The 21,562-nt window shown below is 39.5% G+C and overlaps 1 protein-coding gene across 1 annotated transcript in view; it reads left to right on the top strand.

Moving 5' to 3' along the window:
- Window positions 1-757: 757 nt before the first annotated feature.
- Window positions 758-21,562, top strand: part of galnt18b (UDP-N-acetyl-alpha-D-galactosamine:polypeptide N-acetylgalactosaminyltransferase 18b) — a 77,314-nt gene continuing 56,509 nt past the window's right edge. The window contains exon 1 of the mRNA XM_023410822.2: window positions 758-1,547. Within this exon, the coding sequence (XP_023266590.1) occupies window positions 1,310-1,547 (238 nt within the window). The 5' untranslated portion in view covers window positions 758-1,309. The remainder of the gene's footprint in view (window positions 1,548-21,562) is intronic.

Genomic DNA, 21,562 nt, shown 5'->3' with positions numbered 1-21,562 from the left:
AAAGAAGAAAATGATTTGATGTTCTTAAAGAGTAGGAGGATGACTTGCAAGAAATGACAAGTCACCCAGCCTTACATACACACAGAAAAGGGGGGAAATAAATAAACACAAAATCCAGAGAGTCTGCTGCACTCCTGCAGATGGGAGAATTATTGCATAGTATTTTGGAGAGCGAACACGGGCAAAAAAACCCACTACACAATGGCATTTTGAGCTTTTTCTTTCTGCTGTGCCATTTAATGAGCTCCATTCTTCTCCTTGGCAGCACAAATAACAAGAACTGAGACCAGAACCATTCATAAAATTCTGGTATACTCTGGGACTGATATTTACAGTTTGGTGGGGGGGCGGCAAATTGCTTCAGGAGGTTAAACTGCTGCTCTTCAAGATCAGTTTGTCTGCAGTATTTTCCCTTGGAGCAGATCTGCTGTAGCCTAATTAGTCTGCCTAGTATCTTTTCCTGCTCTGGTCTAATTACAGAAACACATGGGATGAGAACAGCCTCTTCTCTGCATCCGGTGTGTCTCACAGTGAGCTGGACCAAAGCCAGACCTATAACATGACCCCCCCCCCCCCCCCCCCCCCCGCCACACCTTGATTTCTCCCGGAGTCCCGCTGTCTCTATCTCGTGGTTTGATCCAGTATTGCAGCAGGTAGCTTACTCTTTCATTTTAGATCTCATGGCAATAAAACTCCAAAAGTGCTTTCTAGTCGTGCTCGGAAGGATGAAAAAAAAAAAAAAAAGTCTCAGAAATCCTGCGCTTCAGCCGGATGTGTCTCACTGCTCAGGGATGGAAAGCAAACATCAAATGTGCACTGTTCGGGTTGTTGTGGCGCAAATGTCTCGTCGTTTGGACAGAAATAGGTTATAAGACTTTGTGTCCTGGTCTTATGGAAATGGTCCGGTCAGATCCACTTTCACAGTGAATCAGTGCGCAGCAGGGACGCGTGCAGCAGGGAGGCTGTCAGTCCTCACCATCCCTCCCATTGGCTGCAGCAGGATGCTCGGCGTCTCTCCTGTTTCCTTGATCCTCAAATGCAGCTGGAGCCGATGCAGGTTTGCCACGGAGCGGGAGAGGGAACCTTCACCTGTAGATATTTGACATTAACCGGTGTTTCACCGTCTCCGAAAAACCACAAGCCACTTCTGAAGTAAAGGCTGGGCGCATCGGATATTGCATCGCTGCACAGTCTCTGGAAATAACTTCATTATTCCAGTTTTTTTTTTTTTTTTTTTGCGGGCGACTGTCGCCCTGTCCTCCGGTATAACGGGTATAGTGCAGGCTGTAGTGTATGGAGGGATGTTGGCATGGCTTGCACCAGGAGAACCAAAACTTTGGTGTCCACATGCGTGATCCTGAGCGGCATGACCAACATTGTTTGCCTGCTCTATGTCGGATGGGTAACTAATTACATCGCCAATATTTACATCAAAGTCCCAATGCCTTTGCCGGAGAGAAAGTTAGAGGGTGACAAAAGAGGCGACACTCTCCGGATCATGCAGAGGCTGGATCGGCTGGAGAATGTGGTCAACCAGCACATACAAGGTAAAGCATGAGAAAGTTTCACTGTGTTTATGCCTTTTACTTCAAAGTGTGAATTCACAGTGTGTGTGTGTGTGTGTGTGTGTGTGTGTGTGTGTGTGTGTGTGTGTGTGTGTGTGTGTGTGTGTGTGGTCTGGAGAGGGATAGAGCAGGAATTTCTTTTGTGTGTTAAAGATCAGGTTATTTGGAGGGTGTGATAGAGGACAAAACGTCCTCAGTACAGAGAGGCTGCAACCTAACACATCTGAGAATGACACCTCACATACAAGAGATTAATAATTAATCATAAGTAGGCTGCAATATAATAATATTATATTACATTTCTTCCTCAAACGGAAAAAAGCAGGTCAGATAAATTTAGGCGGAGAAGAATTTATATACAACATTTATGTCATGATTTACAGCGACAGACTCTGCCTCTCCTTCATTAGTGGGCTATACCTTTGCCTTTTGTTAAGGTTAATGCGAATGTTCAGGTTCTGCTGAAACCAGCTGCTCATTCTGTAGAAAAGGGCTCCTCATATCTTGTACTGCACTCCACCTGAAAATGTGGCGTGAAGCAGCATTATGCATCCTTACTGAGAGCCATAATCCAATAAAGTGCTCAAGATTCCATGCAGCAGTAAGAGTTTCATACCTCCCTCAGTAACTCCTTACCTCATCTGAATGAACTGGGATTATAAATGGAACTGTTAAAAAGAAATTCTCCGCACCTTGTTTAGCCCACATCATTCGACTTGAACTTGCTCTTTTACTTTTAGGAATGTCTGGAATCCCTTTCTTCTCAAATTCCTTCAAGCCTTTGCTCCACTCCCGGTGTACAGTTTCTTTACGCTTGATCACACACAGTTAATTTGTCTCCACTCTTGTGTCTTTAGAGGAGCTATTCTTGTCATCACATGAGGGCTCATTCTGGGCAGGTCCCAATTTCAAATGGCACAGAGCTGGTGCAAAAAAAAAAAGAAAAAGAAAAAAAAAGCAAAGAAATGCAGACAGAAATCTATGCATGCTTCTTTTTGAGCAATAAGGCTCTGTGCTGAGCTGGGTTAAAAATTCCTCCAGGAGGCAGGTCTCTATTTCACCTTGGCACCCATAGGCATCTGTGGGGAGGAACTTTATATTTGTCAGCGTGGTCAGGGAACATTTCTACAGGGATTTTTCCACTTTAGCAAAATTAAAACTAAAAAAAGACACTTTCAACTTATAGCTTATACATTGAATAGCTTGTTTTGTCCATGGTCTCTAGAATCTGTAGGCTAACGTGTGCGTTTTTGGCAGTTTTAAGGAATAGTCCCACATTTTTGGGAAATACACTTACAGTGGGGTCCAAAAGTCTTAAAAACAACTCAGACATTTGGACCCCACTGCATTTGTTTCCTTGCTCTAAGTTAGACGAGAAGATCGAAAACAGGGGTAAACAGCTAGCCTGGCTCTGTCTGAAGTTATGGCACCTGCCCAGAAACGGTTTCACACACAACCCCCTCCATAAAACCGCGACATATCGTACACTTAGGTGTTTGATTGGAACAATATGTAATGTGTTAATTTGTGAGCTTTCAAGGTGCTTTTCGAGGTTTCTTTATGCTACGCTAAGATAACTGACTGCTGGCTGTGTAGCTTCATATTTGCCATAAACACATGACAGTGGCGTCAGTCTTCTCTTCTTAACTCTCCACCAGAAAGAGCATAAGTGTATTTCCCCCCAAATGTTGAACTCTTCCTTTAAAAACTAACCGTGGCTCATTGTCTTTTTATGCCACTTTTAAAACTAGGACACTCATTCTGTAATTAGTTTTTAAAAAGTCCTGCATATCAAACATTTTCACCCATTCTCTCATGAGCTCAAACACTGTCAGCCAGCATCATTAGTGGCTGCTTTGGGTGTTTGTACCCATTTCAGTTTACGAACCTGTTTCCAGGCCCCAGACGTGAACTGCAGGGACGTGACAGAGATCACATTAATACCAACAGTAAGTCCCTGTGCGTGTCATTGTGGAGGTTTGGAGCGCAGCGTCGTTGTTGACAACAGAATCTGGTGGGGATAATGCCGCAGGAGATTGTTGATGCCGTATAAGTGCACATTCACGACAATAAAAACTCTTGCCATAAAATGACCTGTCACTTTAAATACGAGCCACATTGTCTGGGTTTCCCTGATAATTGCTCTGAATTTATTTGCTACAAATAAAGGCCCGTAATCTTGAGTCTGTGAGTGGCTGACGGCATCAACAGTCAGTGAGCTTCAGGCAGAGCCAGAGATTCATTAGTGCACTTTTGACATCTCTAAAAATACATTTCCTTCCCATATAGTGTTGTGAGACAAGTGCAGAAATTGTAGGCTGTATTGTGACTCTTGCATCCTCCAGTTCAGTACTGTCCTGGTCAAACAGTCACACACTCTACATGATGCACTTAGTTTTAGTGCTCCGGAGGCCAGTGTGAGCTCCCAGAGCAACACTGCATGTGAGAATGAAACATTTACTGCAGCTGAATCACTGTGGACAGTCAAGAGGGATGTCTCTTGTGTCATCTTCACACTCATGGAAATATTCCACTACTGTAACTGTGAGATGGAGTGAAGTGGCCTGTTACCAGGACAGAGCAACATGGCAACAGCACGTAAAGCGGCTGAAGTCTCTCTTGTATTAAGTACAGTCAGCCGAAGAGAATTTATTGGATAGTTGGACAGAGCAGGTTCACACATGCTCACCATGAGGGTTGTTTGTTACACTCACTGCTTTATGCTACCAAAAAAAAAAAAAAAAAAAAATCAGGGAAGAATTTAGCAGCTGCTTGTTATTGAACTAGAGACAGTCTGCAGAAGACATGGGCAGGTTATACCTCAGTATATTTATGATGTGGTAGGAAGTACTTTATGTTTGTTTACTTGTTACTCTAATTCAATAATTTTTATGCTTTTGTGCAACAAGGTTACTGTGCATATGTTTTCATCCTTTTGAATATTTCCATTTCTTTACAGAGGTTTACGGTATATAATCAGATTTCCACATAAAGCTATTATTGTGTTTTGCTTTGCTATCAACGCTGTGTGGCTGTTCGTTGACCTGGGTGAGCAGCTGCATACAATTACCCTTGCACGGATAAATAAGTTTAAGTAGTGTTCAATTAAAGCGAGTAGATGGTTTTATAATGTGTTGATCATGCTGTTGATTTAGTCTATGAAATGCTGGCACACACAATTTCTCAAAGCGCACGGTCATCTCTTTTAATTGTCATGTTTTTTGTCTAGACATATTCAATTTGCTGTCACACATGACAAAGAAAAACATTATCAAAACAGGTGATTCATTTTCTTTTCATAGACTAATCCATTAAGTTAGTTAGTGATTTACTAATAATTACAGCTGTTTGATCGAATTCAATTAAATACAGTCAATGCCTCAGTTGAATAGTTCGGGTGTAAAAGGTGATTCATTTTTAATGTTGACAAACTAAAACAATCAAAACTTTATGTGGATACTGACACTGTCGATGCAGAGTTTGTATTGTTAGAAAATCTGTAGTCCGAGCAAACAGTGTCAGATATATGTACATGACTTTGTTTTAACAAAGGCCTGTTTTATTAGCATGGTGTTCATGAAAAGGCAGCTTAGTTCATGGTTTGCTTTGACCTCTGAGGATGTGCGTTACCAGCGTGTTGTCTGATTGAGGCCTGCGAGAGCTAGTCATCAACACAGCGCTGATCTAGCTGCAAATGATAGTGACAGTTCCCAAGATGGCTTCAAGCAAATCCACCCGTCAAGTCAATTGAGAAGCACAAGTAAATCAGCGCTTCTGCTGATGCTCAGAGGACAGTTATATTTGGGTATTTATCTGATGTGATTTTCCAGAGTGACATTGAATGCAGCAGAATAAATGAATGACGGAGAGAAATAGGAGAGGGGTGGGAGCACATGTATATATGGATGTGTGCTAGTGTTTGTGTGCATGCTTGTGCTTGCAGGTTATGGAATGCAGCTCAGGAAAATACAAGTTACACTTGTACATACAGTACTTCCAGTTTCTTAGTCCTCTGTCCTCTGGGAGGAAAAACTGACAAAATACAGTGTAAAAGGAAGGCAGCCTTGTTTCTTACAGAATAAATAATCTGTTCTTAATAAAAATTAAAAAACCTATCAACTAAAGTTTTGGATGATAATATAACACTCTTTTACATATAAAATGCATGAATGGGTGTCATAAAGGTATGAAAGAAGTGTTAAATGCAGTACAAATTATCAAGGTGTAAGTGCATATTGATGCTGCTGCAGAAATTGGAGAACATTTCTCCTTTTAAAATGATCTTAATTTGCAGAGACCTCACTTCCAGTGATGATTGTGCTGTTTCAATCTGTCGTGTAACTTCCTCTACAAAAATAAATTCATTTGGCAACTGTGAGAGCTCGTTACCTCAGCAGGTAGGAGATTGCAACAAACCACAGAATTGCTGCTGCCATGGTGAAGGCAGCTGTTTTTTTCTTACTTTCTTCTTATAGAGGCAGGTAGTAGATTTATTTATAGAAGGTGATGATGATGATTTTGTAGTATTATGCGTATTTTAAGTGTAATAGATGATGACTGTTATGTGTCGACAGGGAACAGTGGCAGAGGACTAGTGGTTCATGAAGTGAGTGGCTAATCAAGGTGGATGAGGGGCAGGTGTGCTGGCAGGTGATGCTCAGGTGATGGCAGAAACAGCTGAGGGCCGTTGCTGGGTGGAGAGAGGAGGCAGCGACCGGGCAGGTTACAGCCAGATGGAAAGAGGGATGGGCGGACCATGGTCACCATTTGAATTTAGTGTGTTGTTTTTTTAATGTGTAACTTATCCTGAGGGGAACATGAACATCATCATCCATCAAAGAGTGGTTGAGATATTTAAGTGTGGACCAAAGTGGTGGACCGACTGACAGGCGGACGTCACTGTGTTGGAGCGAGGTTTATATTCTTTCATTTATTTATTTATTTTCAAATGCAACATAAGCAAACATTTTTGAAAACAATAAAATTTGTTTATGATCGACCAAGTACTGGGCTAGGTATTTTACAGCTGGTAGACAAACTGAGTACTGGCAACATTTGTTCTAAATGACTGCAAACGTATCTTTGGCATTTCTGTACAGCAGTTTAGCAAGACATTTTGATTTATATATGTCCATATGATAGCTCTGCCATCAATAATATATGTCGGCTGAGTTATCCGTCTGGCTTTACCTTTAAAAGATTATGTGATAAATAAAATATATGTTGAGGGAATATTTTTGTCTTGCTGTTCAGAAAGCAGCCAGGTAGGACACTGGGCGCGCTGAGACACACAAAAAGCTGCATACAAATTTGAATGCCTACCGTAGCTTAGAAGTTGTTATGAATTCATCACTGTACACTGATCGTGCTTCTCAGGTCAGTGATTGTAACCAACATATAATTGGCTCCTGTTGAAACAGAGTGAAGAGAAGAGGCTTTACTGTTCTCCACACTTGATACATATAAAATGAAAGTAACTGTGGTTTCTATAAAACCTTCTGCTGTACATTTATTGAAAGATTGATTATCTCCCAGCAGTTGCTGTTTGCACTGCCTGTCTGTAGGCAGGGCTGCAGCCGAGGTGAGAGAGACAGAGTCCGGGGTGAGGAGTGCGAATATAAAACAGGATATTCTGGGTGGTAATTCCAATAAATCTGGGAGTTATTGAAATATAGGGATATGAGTGCACTGGAGAATATTTGGTAATGAAAACAATTAATTATCCCGACTCCAGAGGGCAAAATCATCATGAAGAGAATAAATTAGATGTGTAGAAACCTCGTACAAGAGTGTCGATGCAAAGGTCGTCCCTTGACAATTTGTACTAAATAGATCAGTTCACTATTGCAAATGTTCTCAGTGTAGTTCTTGTCCCCTCTGATTTTCTGCAGCCTCAACAAAAATATGAAAACAACGCTTGTAAGTCTGATGGAAATCTAGTTTAGCTGTGGCTGTATGAGATTTACATTAAAGCTCAAGTTGACAGCAAGTCATTTATCTGATATACCGTGATGTATTGCTAAACGCTTCATTGATTGGTCAAAGAAACACTGTACATATTTTCAGGGTGGATGTAGAGCTGCATTGAATTATTTTTGACCAGTAATAGAAAGTGTCTAAAACACAGAAACTCATGTACTATCAGCTTATCAAATACTGGTGACGGACTTCCTGTAGCAAATATAGGATGTCTGGAGTCCTCTCTCTTGCCTGGTTTGATCTGCAAAATAATGTAAAGAATCATATCTGTAGCGATAGCATGCTAAACGTTCAACTTTCCAACCTCGTCTCCTAAAAATGTCATTAAAATACTGCTATCAGCATAACAAAGAGGCATGTACATTTAACGTATCCGCAAAGCGCTCACTGCCACACAAAACCTGCAGTGTGATTTGATTTTATTCCCAATAACCGGATCCTGGCAATTCAATAATCCATGTTTTTGTGGTTGTGTTTTCGCAACTGAAGCTACCAAAAGTGGCAATCTTGAAGGTTTCGGTCCTGATTGATTTGGTGACACCTGCAGTCACTGGTGGCAACAGCAAATGCAGTTTAATACTGCAGGTCACAGAATTCAAACTATTATCGTTTTTATAAAGAAGTCAGGAAATAATTTGCCTTTTTCCATCATTTTGTGAGCAGCCGTGATCTGATTTTATGCTGCAGACAGCATGAGTCTGAGAGAACAGCAGGGCACAGTGAGAGGAGTTGGTTTCACAAACAGCTTTTTTTCCCCCCTTAGCCGTCAGGACTCACATTCCACTAACATGCATTGTGTGCTGTTGCCCATTGATGTACTTGTCTGATGTTGTCCATTCATGTTTTGCAGAAAATAACATACTGCACTGAAAACAAATTCCACTGGCCTTGGTCGTCTGGCTAATAAGCAATCTATATCTACACGCTGAGAAGTTGGAGGTGTGCAGCCTGTCGTCTGCAGCTCTTCATGTAACAGCTCACCGAGGCTGCTTTGTGTCATTCCATTATCCCCTGCAATATTTCAAACCTATTCGCTGTCAGAAAATGTCGAAAATGACCGTTGTCTTGTTTTTTTAGATGCATTTTTGATTAATGATAGAAACAAACACTTTGCATTAATTTTTCAGCCCTTCACTGAATTCAGTTTTATGCTTTTAATGTGAAGCTGCAGCAGTGATGTTCGGTTTGCATTAGCAGAAACTTAACAACAGCATTTTTCTGGGAATGTCGCCACAGACACCCAGTTCATAATACTGCAAATATACAGTATAAATATTGCAATACTTTCATCAGCCGGCCACAGAATCAATCACCGGCAATTGTTCAGCAATAGATAGTGATTAACAGACATCTAGTTAAATGAAAATCTTCAAGATTGAGTAATACTGAAGAAAAACAACCACAAGAGCAGAAGAAGGTTCAATAAATGAGCCCATCTTTTCCTTCTCCCTCCTTACAAAATCCAAGAGTATGCAATTCTTGAAATAGCTAGATCTGCACCCACCATCTCCGCTGGTCCCGCTATAGTTTGTTCCGAACATAGTAACGTGGCTCCACAAACCCTACATTATTAATGTTGAAGAGATGAATTTGTGTGTTTTCACATTCGGTAATAATTGTTCTACATGTCTGATTTTAGAGGCGTACTGCAGCCATCAACAGCTGGGGGAGTTCAAATTGTTATTACAGTCTTTTATCGACAACACTTCTCAAGCAAATACCATTAGAAAATGATTGCTACCAAAATACCCACCTGTTTGGAAACCCACTTGTGTGAGGTTATTATGAAAGTTGAATTCCCTGTGTGGGTTTCTCATAATAACAGCATACTTTCTCATAATTCTCAGATTGAATATCATTATGAGAAAGTTTTGGTCTTATACTTAATATCTTAAACTCCGCTGTAACATCTTTACATATTACATATCGACAGTAAAGGCACCAGCACTAAGGACAAATCGAAGTGTTTTGTTGCTTCCTGCATTTAAAATTTGTCAGCTCTCACTCCTCCTCTCTACTTTCTTTTTCATAATTAATGGCACTAAGTGAGGAAGTGTTCTCTGGTTCAAACACACCCATGCCATTATGTACAAAATGGTTTCATCTGCTGATTAACAAATGTAGACTGTCATTTCCTCGTCCAGTAGAGTGTTGTAAGTTTCTCTGTTTGGACTTTTTCTAATGATCTAAACTGTCAGTGCACATTTTCAAACCCATGAGATAGCTTTTAGCAAAATACGGCAAAAGCAAAAAGTTATTTGCCCATTTCTGGCTGAGATAGATAATACTTCAGGCAGACATTAAAATTAAATTAAAAAAATTAAATAAAATACATATATATATATATTTAAAATAAAGAACTATTATTGAACTGAACAAATAATTCAGCACATTGATTCAAGTCACTACTAAGCAAATCACAATGAACTTCCCATAAGAGTCTAAAGTGGTAACAGAGCACAGTGTGTTTTATCACCCATATCATCAATTATTTTTTGATTGATCAGTTCATAGTTTGGCTATAAAATTACATTATATTGTTAAAAATGGGCTTTTACCATTTCCTACATCCCTAAAAACCCTCAAAAGCAAATCCTGACATTTAAGAAGCTGGATGAAGGAAACATTTGGTTTCGTTAAAAATAAATGAAATAAACAATTACTTGAATACCAACGTAGTTGACAATTAATTTTCTGTTCATCACCTAACTGCCCAATCATTAAATCTCTGCACACAATCCTAAGAGGAAAACTGATCTGTGCTGCTGTGCCGCATTCACTGTCCCATGCAGTGTAAACCATGTCAGATTTATAATGTGCAGTTCATATGTGCTGTCAGTACATAAAGTTTATCTGTTCAGCCCTTCACTAAATTCAATAAAGTTCTATTAACTAACCTCTTAAACCTGACTACATGAGTTGTGTTTGCAGAAACAACATTTTTCATGCATTAGATCGAAGCTGCATTTTTTCCACTCAGCAGATCCATTTGTCTATACGACGGTCAGTATTCAATTCATCTTTATTGAGTCAGCTGATACTGATGTGAGGTTATGACGGGGCAGGGTGGAGATAGCTCACAGCATGAGACTCGACAAGACTGAAGTGAATTACTGGTGCCTCGAAATGAAATTCATCAAAGCTAACTATAATTGAGATCTTCTATCAAAATGCATTTTCCAAACCTTCATTCATCATTAATCCGTCGCTAATATAGACACAACTGGAACTGTCGTCATCTGCTACAAAGCATTGCACTAATGAGCCACAGACCCTCCAAAAAAACCCCCAAAAAACAGTAGGCATGGATGGTAAGGTTGCTGTTCACCCACAAACGTCTGAGCATACTTGAACGCACCGCCAATGTAAATTTTCATCTCCCCAGCTTATCACAGCTAAGCTGTGTTTGCTCAGGACAAGAATTACTTAGGGTCCTCCTGTGATTTGTAATAACTGCAGAGGTTGTCTGTCTTCATCATCCCGTGCAAATCTGTCGGCTTTGTAATCTGTAAAATAAAACATGAAGCTGTATTAAGTATTAAGCAGTGATTTTAACCCATAGAGAGTGCATATAGACTATTGTATGTTTGATATTATATTTCATGCTCTATGTCACCAGTAATTATAGTCCTTATTATTTACCTTTATTAATTATTACTTTTTTTCCCTTTTTTTCTGGCAATTTGAAAATGCACATAAAAACATGTGGAGGGAAATGTAACAGAAATCCTGACTCTCTTGTCCACCACAGGCTTCCTCTTTAACACAACTGCACTTTTTACCTACTCCTCACAGGCCGACACGTTTTCTCTGCAAAATTTCCCCGAACAAATTACTTAAAACTTTTTAAATCCAATCAAAATGTATCACATCTCTTCCTGTTATTTGCACAATCCTCCACCAGAATGCAATTGTAATAGAGACAGAAGCATCTTCCCTGCAGACAAGCATCAGTGTGCTTCAGATCACTAACAGCAAAAAGGTGTCACAAATTAGGTGCAAAAGGCTTAGTTCCCAGTTCCCAGCTAATTTCACTCCTGTTTGAATTGGGCTTTAGGAAGAATGTTCACAGAATTAAGTCAGATCTCTTATTTACATAAATGCTTGAATTGATGTAATAGAAAAACTTGATTTCATGTCTTACGAGATGTTTCATATAGGTCTAAACATGTAGTCTTGTAGCATTATGTCGTAATATATCATGTACAATATGTCTATTGTCATACGTAATCACTATATACATATAAACCAGTCTGCAAAAGATGATGTTGAGCTCAAGTGGAAAGTGAACTTGATAATTTGTTTTCAGACGGGGTGAAATGTCTGAGTAAAGAGTAAAAACTAAAAGGCAAGTTTAACTCAAGGTTTTACTGTTTTTAAGTTCAACAGTTCAGTGCTTCTCTTTCTAAACTGAATTATTAAAAGGAAAAGTGCTTTCAGGCAGTTTTCATGGACAAAATTTGCAGACAACAAAAGCAAGTAGAAAAGATTTTTTTTATAATGAAATTAATGAGAGGAAATTAAATTAAAAATGTGAATGAATTTTTTACGTGATTAGTACAGCTAACTTATCTCACTGCCTATATATCACATGAATAAAAGTTGTAAAAAAATATTGAGTCAGTTTGCTGGCATGAAGAAAAAGGTGAAACTATCATAGTGAGAAGATTTCCTCCGCTACATTTCTGCCACTTTGTCTGACATCCTGTCCTAAAGTCCATATGAAAGTATCCAAAGTGCGATCCACCTGTGCCCCTGAAGATTTTATGAAAACTTACGATCATGTTCGTGAAATGAAGAGGTTGTAAAAGTGTTTCATTCCCTTGTTCTCAAACCTTTCAACCTTTTCCACCCATCACCGTACAGCTTATGGTCTCCGTACAGTGACTGTCGAAGATCCGGTAAATGTGAGAAGTATCTACATGACTCAGCCGTCCTCTACTGTGTCAGACACATGTCGCCTCGTGTTCATGACTAACTGTAAGTGATGCTGCGAGGACTCTTCACCTGTGACCAAACTGCTTGCCCTGGCGTACAGACGTGTCATTTAGAGTTTAATTTAAAGTGAACTGCAACAAATTTAGAATTGACTTATGTATAGTAAACTGAAGGTCTTAGGATGTTTTTAATGTTTGCACGTGTGCTGGGCATTTTAAACAATCCTCTGATATTTTAAAGACCTAACAATTGATTTATAGATCGACTGTCATTATGTCATCATGTTGGCCAGATTTACTGATGATAAAAACAATAGCTAGTTGCAACCTCAGAGCAACTGTAGCCACCAGATTATTTCTGTAGGTGTAAAATATTTTCCTACGAAAACGCCAAGACAACTTCGCTCCCGGCTATTGGTTATCTGCTCTCAACACAGAAACCAGATGAAATTCTCACTAGCTTGGAAAGCTGGGGGAGGGCATCTGGTTATGGGGGAGCTAGAGAAATGGCAGCATTAAGTGACTTATATTTTCACAGCTTTTATTATACACCTTTGAGTTTATAAAAAAACTAAATCAAAACTTATTGTCACGATATGTGAGCTTTAAATTAAAAAAAAAAGACTACTCCAATATAAAGGAAAGATACAGAAGAGGAAAAGAAAAGTAATGGTGACTCCCACTACTATTTGTACTGTTTCTGAATCCCCCGCTGCTTTAAATTAACAATACCATGAGCACACAAATGGTTTTGGTCGCATTATGGAACAGTTGATGCCTAAAGCTCTGCACTTGCATCCCCCGACTGTCTGTGCCTCTTCCTGGTAAAAGTGCAAGCCATCAAATATTCACAAATGCCTCTAGAATGCAAATGCTTAGCATAAAAATAGATCCAATCCATTTTAAGGAGGTGATTCGGTGCAGAAATGAAGTCATTACACTCCCCCCCCAAAGATAATACTCAGAACTTGGTCTGTATTTGCATGGGGATATCTCAGCTGAATTATACACTGAGGAGAACAACAGTTGGTGCATCGCAGCCCCAGAAATGATTTCTTTACAACACTTTCGGTTACCGTCTGTAGTCCTCTGAAGGAGGTGCATTTGTCGCTGTCAGAAATGTTGAGTGCAAGGTGTGTAAACTGTGTACACAGTGTACGCCGCAACATGTGGTCAGACTTGCCTCTCGTGTGTTAGTCACTCTGTCTAGAAATGCGGAATAAGATGATTCAACTTTTCATTTTTAATTGACAAATCTGTGAAAATGACAAACCTCGATCTTGACTTGTAAGATCACAGAGTCTTGATATTGCTTTGATGTTGATATTGGAACTAAAACTGTGCTTCTCTTCCCCACTTGTTCATAAGATTTCACTCTAAAAGCTTTTGGAAAGGTTTTGGATCTTCTGACAAAACATGATAGGGGGATGTAGCCATCAGGCAGCGCTTTGTCAGCTCGGTACAGAGGCCAGTGGCTGCCATCAGCAACCAGCCAGCAGCCAGTCCGCCTGGCCTGAGGTGCAAACCCACACTGCGCAAAAAAATCCCCTGTCATGTGCTTTTGTGGGGCATCTGCTGTGTGGTGATAAGGGCTGGGCTGTTTCACTTTTTGCAACACAGCACAGAGTTTTGGAGCTAATTATTTATCTCTTTGTATTGTTGTCGGAATTAATGTTAGATAAAACTCTCTCTCAAACTATACGTTCTGTGGCGGAGTCATGATTCGTGATAGTGAGTACACAGCAGGATGTTAAGAAAAATGTGATGTGCAAAATTTAAGAGCACATCTGCTACACTCTGATTACAGAACTGAAACACAGAGCAAATAAACTCTCATATTTCTGTGCTCAGAGCCGTCTTTGCCCGAGCATCAGAATCAGCAGCCTCAGGTTCAACACATTGAGGACTCACTGGGCTTGTCAGCGATCGCTGTGGCTCCACAGGCTGAAATGCTGCTTGGTGCCTCCTGGACAGAACATTAACTGTTGGTTGGTGGGTTCATTTCAGGTGGTGCGCTGAGGCTCCTCGCGCCTCGCCTCAAGCTGCAAAACATTCTTTTCTGTATTCTGTATACAATAGAGGAATCATGTTCTCTTTGTATATTTGATAATGATGCTAATGTTGTAACAAAAATAATCAGTGTATATATATATATACAGATATATAATATATATATATAGGCCTATCCTTAGTGGTCTGACTAGTTTTCTTGTTTGGTTGGTCTTGGGGAGGGCTTTGTGCACAAATGCTCACTGTAGATGAATGTTTCTGGTACTGCCCAACAGTATGCTCATGGTAATTTGATTGATGCAATAAAAAATAGTTCTTAATCACTTCAACTCAACAGCCACACAGGCAGTTAACCAGCAGGGGGGCTGGTGTTGTTAGTCACTGCTTACTCCCATCTGTGATTTGAGCACTCCCTTCACTGAGTAACGTACAGAGTGCTGAGTGTGAGCTAGCTAGGCCTCTACTTTGTGTAATGTGGGATGAACACAGCACTGCGTCTGTGAGAGCCACAGATAGCTGAGTAGGCGTTGAAATCGCATGAACAAAAAAAAACAACCTCTAGCTGCACTATCATATAGTTTCTATTTTCTTACAAAAAAATGAATTCAAATTTCACTTTAACATATTCCTCTCCCAAATGAGATAAGCTGTTTTACACATTCATAACTGTTGTAGCAAGTCTGGTGTTTCACATAGTTTGTTTATCACTGACAGGCTTTTTTTTTTTTTTTTTTACGTTTTCTACCAGAGGCATGATAAGCCTCATTACTGGCCTTTAGCTTGTTTCTTCACCCTGAACGGGTGATGTGAAAGGTGCAACACATTTAGCCAGCTGGTCTTGCAAATGGAGACAGCCTGAGGCTATTTTTCTCCATTTCCTCCTGAATGAGCACACCAGTTCATTCTTGCATCTGGACTGCGAGGTTTTATATGACTGAGGTTAATGACACCTATGATAATAAAATGCGTCTCATTTTGTGTCAAAGTCGATTTTAATTTCCATTTTATTTTCCCAGTTTTTATTTTTCTTTTTTTTGGGTGGTTTACTACGTGTTTTATCGATTGTATTCTTCAGGTGGATTTTGAATTACAAACAACTACTGCAATATTATTTGTATTTTAGTCATTTACGCGAAAGTCAATAAAATGAAAAAACAAACACACAAGAGAGCAGTTGAATTTCTGTAACAATCACTTTGTCCTCTATGTTTTATAGTAAGTGCGAAGTTTCTCAGGCTTTTACATCTTGTACTTTATGTTGTGTTTTTCAACCTCTGTTGAAATGAGCATCAAATGAGCAATGCATGGTTATACAGTGATATCCATCAATATTTATCATAGTTTGAAATGTTGGATTCTGTTTGTGAACCTTCAGTCCGTGATTTCTAGAGCTCTTCATTTACAACACGCCATGTTTACTTCTACATGAAAGCAATAAACCAGAGGGAATGAGAGAAAACATTTAGATGAAGTAAAACCTCAAAGGGCTCATTAAAAAATCTCTCTAAGAAAGGCAAGGGCAAACAACAAATAAGGACATTGAAAACCAATTGTAGCAGATGTCAACACGGCAAAACATGTTTGTTTTGTCTCCGTAAGATGTAAAATTTAATGTAATGTAAGCTGACCTCAAAGCTGCCTTTTTAAAGCGATTCTTATCTCTTATCAGATCAGTGTCGTTGGAAACGGTCGACAAAGACGTGAAAGATAAGATAACGATAAGATAATCATCAATGTATTGACATTGTTGAAAATATCAAGGAGCATCATGTTTCACACGGAGTCTACAGGTTTTCATCTGAAACAAAGACAGCACTAGTTTATTTGGAAATGGTATGACCGATAAAGTCTTCGTGTGAGTAAATTAGAGCAGAACAGAAAAATGAAATAAGGAAATACATAGGGAACATTTTTTTTGAATGTGTTTTTCTTGAACTACTGCTTGAATTTTGAGACTACTGGGATTGACAGCAGCTTCATCACATTTCAAGCGGGTGTTATCCCTCCTCCACAGACGGCTGTACAGGTTGACCCAGAGGTTATTTCTCCTCCCTCTGAACAGAAAGGGAGAAATCTTGATTGATATCATTGTCCAGGCCTTCAGCTAACTTGCAGATGTTGAGGATGGATAGTCAGTTACCAAACCTCAAGAGCTTAATCTTTTTTTTTTTTTTTTTCTGAGCCTCTCTGTCCATTTCCACTAGCTAGCTTTTGTCTCACTTTGTCTCGCACTCCGCTCTCTTGTCAGCATTTCCAGCCACAATAATGTTGAAATAACCTCCACTGATTTTAACCCACAACATTGACTCACATGCCTCGCATTTGTTTTTGTTACAGAAATGTCTTTCTCCAGCTTTTACTTCCCTCAGAAATGCACTTGTCCTGGTCCTTGATGGTTTGTCTCAGCTGAAGTCCAAATCCTTCCTGATGCCTGTGTCAGAGAGCCAAAGAGCAGGAAAAGTGACGCGGATTTAAGACAAGCAACACATTTTCCAAAACTAACTTCCACACTGGGATCAGTAAAATATCATCTTGCTTTAGTTTAGAAATCCATGTCAGTAACATTTTTATTTTTTACCCAAAACACACATATGTTTACTAGTTTACACAGGCAAAGTAACAATGCAATTATATACACTTGTTACTAAACCCTGTTTACACGCAGCGGGTCAATAATCAGATATTTCCCTAACCTCCTTTGTTAATGTGGAAGCACAGCTCACTTATTTTACAGTAATACTCATAATGACACAAGATGTTGCCTCCTGAGTTGTATGGGTGTGCAACCCTGTCTCTGCAGACAATATATCCATATACTGCTCATTTGTTCAATTACATTTTGTTTTGATAAAAAAGAAAAAGTAATCCAGGTGGCATTACATTTCTTTCCAAACATAGGCTAATTGTTGTTGCATTGTATGGAAATCTAATTTGTAGGAGACAGAGTTGGTGTGTGTGTGTCAGGAGGCTGATGCTGCAGTTAGATCAAGGCTCTGTAGCGGGAGCGCTCAGCTTTACCTCAGTGTGAATGTGTCTGAATTACACAAATAGTCAACTGCTCAGTGGAGGAATCTAATTCTGGAGGATATTTTCAGTTTTAGTTGGACTTTTCATACAAAGCTTCATCCTGTCACACTGCTGTTAAAACTATACTTTCCCTTTTTGAAGTCTTCGTCATACACGTGTACATTTAAAAACTCATTCCGCCATGTTTCCTGTCTACGTGATGTTTCAGAAATCAGGTTATTGAAGTTTAAAAACAAAAGAAAAGGATTTTGAAGTGCACGTAAACACACTGAGTTACAGCAGCTCAGCAGAAGGTCAGAGTCACAAAACAAAACCTCAGCACAAATCTCCAGAGATGAGCAACTTTTTGCAATAGAGACCTGTTCTGGTTATTAAGTGACCTGTGCCTTATTTTCCTGAAAACTCCCCAACTGAAAAAATCAAGGAGCTCTCCATGTGAATAATTGATACTCGCCGGTACCAGCCATGAACAGAGGCCATGATCAAAAACAAAACATGAAATAAAATACTGGATGTCTGTATCCGCCATACAAATCCATGTAGACTTCATTAATATAGAGCAAAGACTTCTGTTTCTGTGCAGCGAGTATAAGAGAAAGACAAACTCTGCAGTGTTTTAAAGATCCTGTTAGTACTTGTCAGTGAAATATTAAACACAGCGTGTCAGAAACCTTCACACTTCTGAAGATCTTTTCCCATTTATTAAAAAAATCTCTTCATGGAGCGTTGCAGTTGGAGGTGAACATTACTGTACAGCTCAGCTGGAATTATTTTCATTGTTAGAAAGACATCAAAAAATCATTGTCAATCGTTGACGGACGTCGACTTACTTGAGCTTTAAAGTTGGTGTTCATATCATGATCCTTTAAGAAACTATAATGAACAGACTGCAGAGTGTTTTAATTTTTCATTCATTCATTCAAGTTTTTCTTTGTTAAATCATGTGGTTTAATCTAATGAATCTAATTGCCATTCTGGAGCAAAATTTAAATAAATTAAAATTAAAAAAAAAAAAGCAAAGAAACAAAAGATGTCTGTTCTATAACTTTCACTTTCTCTCTGCATCACATTAAACACATGCAAACACAAAGCTTTTGTCAGCTGTCTGTCAAACGGCCGGTCCAACACTTCCAGACTGAAATATCTCAACAACTATGGGATTGATTGCCATGAAACTTTGCACAAACAGTCATGGTCCCCAGGGGACTAAAATATTGATTTAGCATTGCACTCCTGTCAAACTGACAGTTTTATATCATAATCAGAACTGATGCATCAAAACCAGAGATAGAACCAGACCTCATTCCCCTGACGTTTCCTTTACTGCCACCAGCACAACAAATTCTTCACTTATCTTGACAAATATCTCAACAGCTTCTCAATGGACCGGGACAAAATGTTCTACAGACACTCACAGTTCCCAGATGATTCATCCTCATGACTTTGGCGATCATGAAGGTGATATTTATCCCCCCACAGGATGAATTACAAGTATAACCTACTTTTATACTTTATGAACACATGCCTGCAACACTAATGCGTTAGAGCTGCTGCTGTACTTTGTGTTTAGTGCTAATTATCAAATGTTAGCGTGCCAAACTAAGATGGTAAACATTAACTAATACTAGAGTTCTTTAAGCTTAGCTATTTGGATAGACAGTCAAGAAAACAATAAAATTCAGTCGCGTACAAAATAAAAACCACAGTAAAAGCACTACAACACATTACATCTTCCTACATACACAGTAGTTCAAGGTTAGGGGTTTATTTGCAGCTTTTTTGCTACTGGTTTAACTAAAGCACTCATCCATTTTGTCAGCTGCACTCTGAGTTTAAACAAAGACCTGACTTGCTTTTTCTCTTTAGGTCATAGGGGACGCTGAAATATTTTAAGACCCCTTTTCCCGGTCTTCTGCTCATGTATTTTTCAGGACTTTCTTTTTGTTTTGTGTCTTTTTTTTTAACTGTTTAAAAACCTTCACAGTGATCACAATTCAAATGTTGTCAAAGTCAATTTCCATTTGTCTGTCCCCATACAGAACAAAATGTTATCAGTTCCTCCCTAATTGAGCTGATTCTTACTCGTCAGGGTGTGCAAACCAGCAAATGGGTTTGATGGAAAATTAAAGGAAAAATAGGTCTTGCTTGAAAAATGCAAGGGATTATACTTGAAACATCATCGCCAGTATATAATTGATATTTGCTCCGAAAGATGGATGCCCTATGTGACAGATTAATGGCATTCTTCACCCTGTGTTTTTCCATGTCTTTTAAGTTTGCTCTCAGGTGAATGTTCTGAAATATTTCTGATTTATATCCTACCCTGATGAGTGCTTTTCTGAGGCTACACCCGAGACACCAGTTTATAAAGAAACCCCCACCACCCTCCCCATAAAGGACAAATGATGTTAAACGCAGGGCACAGATAAAACTTGCCAGATAAAAAGTGAAAAGATAGAGCAAAGATTTTTTTCTTTCACAGGCTGAGTGCTGAGGAAGTCAGATCTGATAGGGGGTTATAGAAAAGGCATTGCAGATGACTGGATTTAATGGAATGACAAATCCAGCTTTTCAAGTTGAACAGTGGGAATGAGAAATGCGGTGCAGGAGCAAAATGTCCAGAGCTTGATATCAAATAACGCCTGCGCTGTCTCATAAGATCTACTGTTGTTCAAAGGAAGGAAAATATTGCAGCGAGTTGCTCAGAATGTGTTGGTTTTAATGACATTGAATTTGTAAAGGAGAGTCCTGCTCCTATACAGGATGAAAAAGCACAAAGAAAGCTTTTGTAGCCTTCTGAGGGGCACGAGTGATTTCAGCGTTTTAATGAGGAGAAATGAACAAAAGCGGTAGAGATGACAAAGGCCACTGCAAGTAAACATGACCCTCCTCCTAAGTTCTGCCACTGCATATCCACTCGTGGGAATAAACAAAGAGACAGACAAAGCTACACACCCCTCTCTTCTTTCAAGAGGAAATTGTCAGTGTGACGTGCCAGCCACTGATGCATCCTAATGAGTGAATTTTCCCTTCCTCCAGAGCCAGTCACGGACTCCTGTACAGCGTCTTTACAGTAGTGGACACAGCTTCCCACCCAGTAAACAGACTAATTGGTTATTAGTTTTATTTACTGTCAGAAAAGAGAGGACTTCCAGTGAGCGAGGAGTAATATTTATACTGTAAACTGTAATTGTGCTGTATGTGCAAAGCTGGTCGCGGTCAGTGTGTAAGAGCGGCTGTGTTCTGCAAACACAAGCATCTTCTTCATAAGACACTTTACACAGCTAGATAGGTAGGGCTCCGGATGTCTACAGTGTTCTCATCTGTTTGTTTTTTTAAGCTCTGTTGACAAGCTGTTTTACAAGCTGGTCATCAGTTTATCAAACTCGCATTGATTGATTTCTTTCGGCCAATTAGGGGCATCACAACAAGATGTAAATACAGCATTGACATTCTGTCATCTTATATCTTTTAAGTTGTTATGGAAAAGCATATCAGTAAACACTTATCCAGGAGAAATATTAGCATTTATTTGGAGTCGTGTTTCAAGCCACCCAATCAGAGTGAATTCAGTCTTCACTCTTGTTGTAGTTCTGCTTTGTTCTCCACCAACTCCTGAGAGAAGTATATCCGTCAGTGTTCACCAGCTAGGCGCTTTGTGCGCAGGAAGCACAGAAGTGTGTTTTATCAAAGCTTTTTCACTGAAAACAGCCACCTGCTGATGAGGCACAAATTGCGAGCCAGTTAGTTACAGTAAAAACTAAAAACCTTACAGTCCTGGTGGTTTTATAACTGAAGGACTGACTGACTCACATGTGGTCTGCATCATTCTGTTCTTCTGTAAAATAAGAACAGGAATATTTTCAGCTTACACAGATAGAAAGCTGTTATATAAATGTCTGTGCATGGAGAGGACCTTGCACTGAGGGTGTATTCCACCTCAGTCTTTAGACTAGACTATGGACTAGCCAGAGGGTTGTTTCTTGGAGAACTAACCTCTTGTTATAAACGCAACAATGGCTGAAGCTCAGCGCCGCCACCACC

Source organism: Seriola lalandi, unplaced genomic scaffold, assembly GCF_002814215.2.
Source record: "Seriola lalandi dorsalis isolate HSWRI2012SDOR001 ecotype SW California unplaced genomic scaffold, Sedor1 jcf7180002054440, whole genome shotgun sequence".
Lineage (NCBI taxonomy): Eukaryota > Metazoa > Chordata > Actinopteri > Carangiformes > Carangidae > Seriola > Seriola lalandi.
Note: the sequence above shows the minus strand (reverse complement) of the source record. Positions and strands in the feature narration are given on the sequence as shown.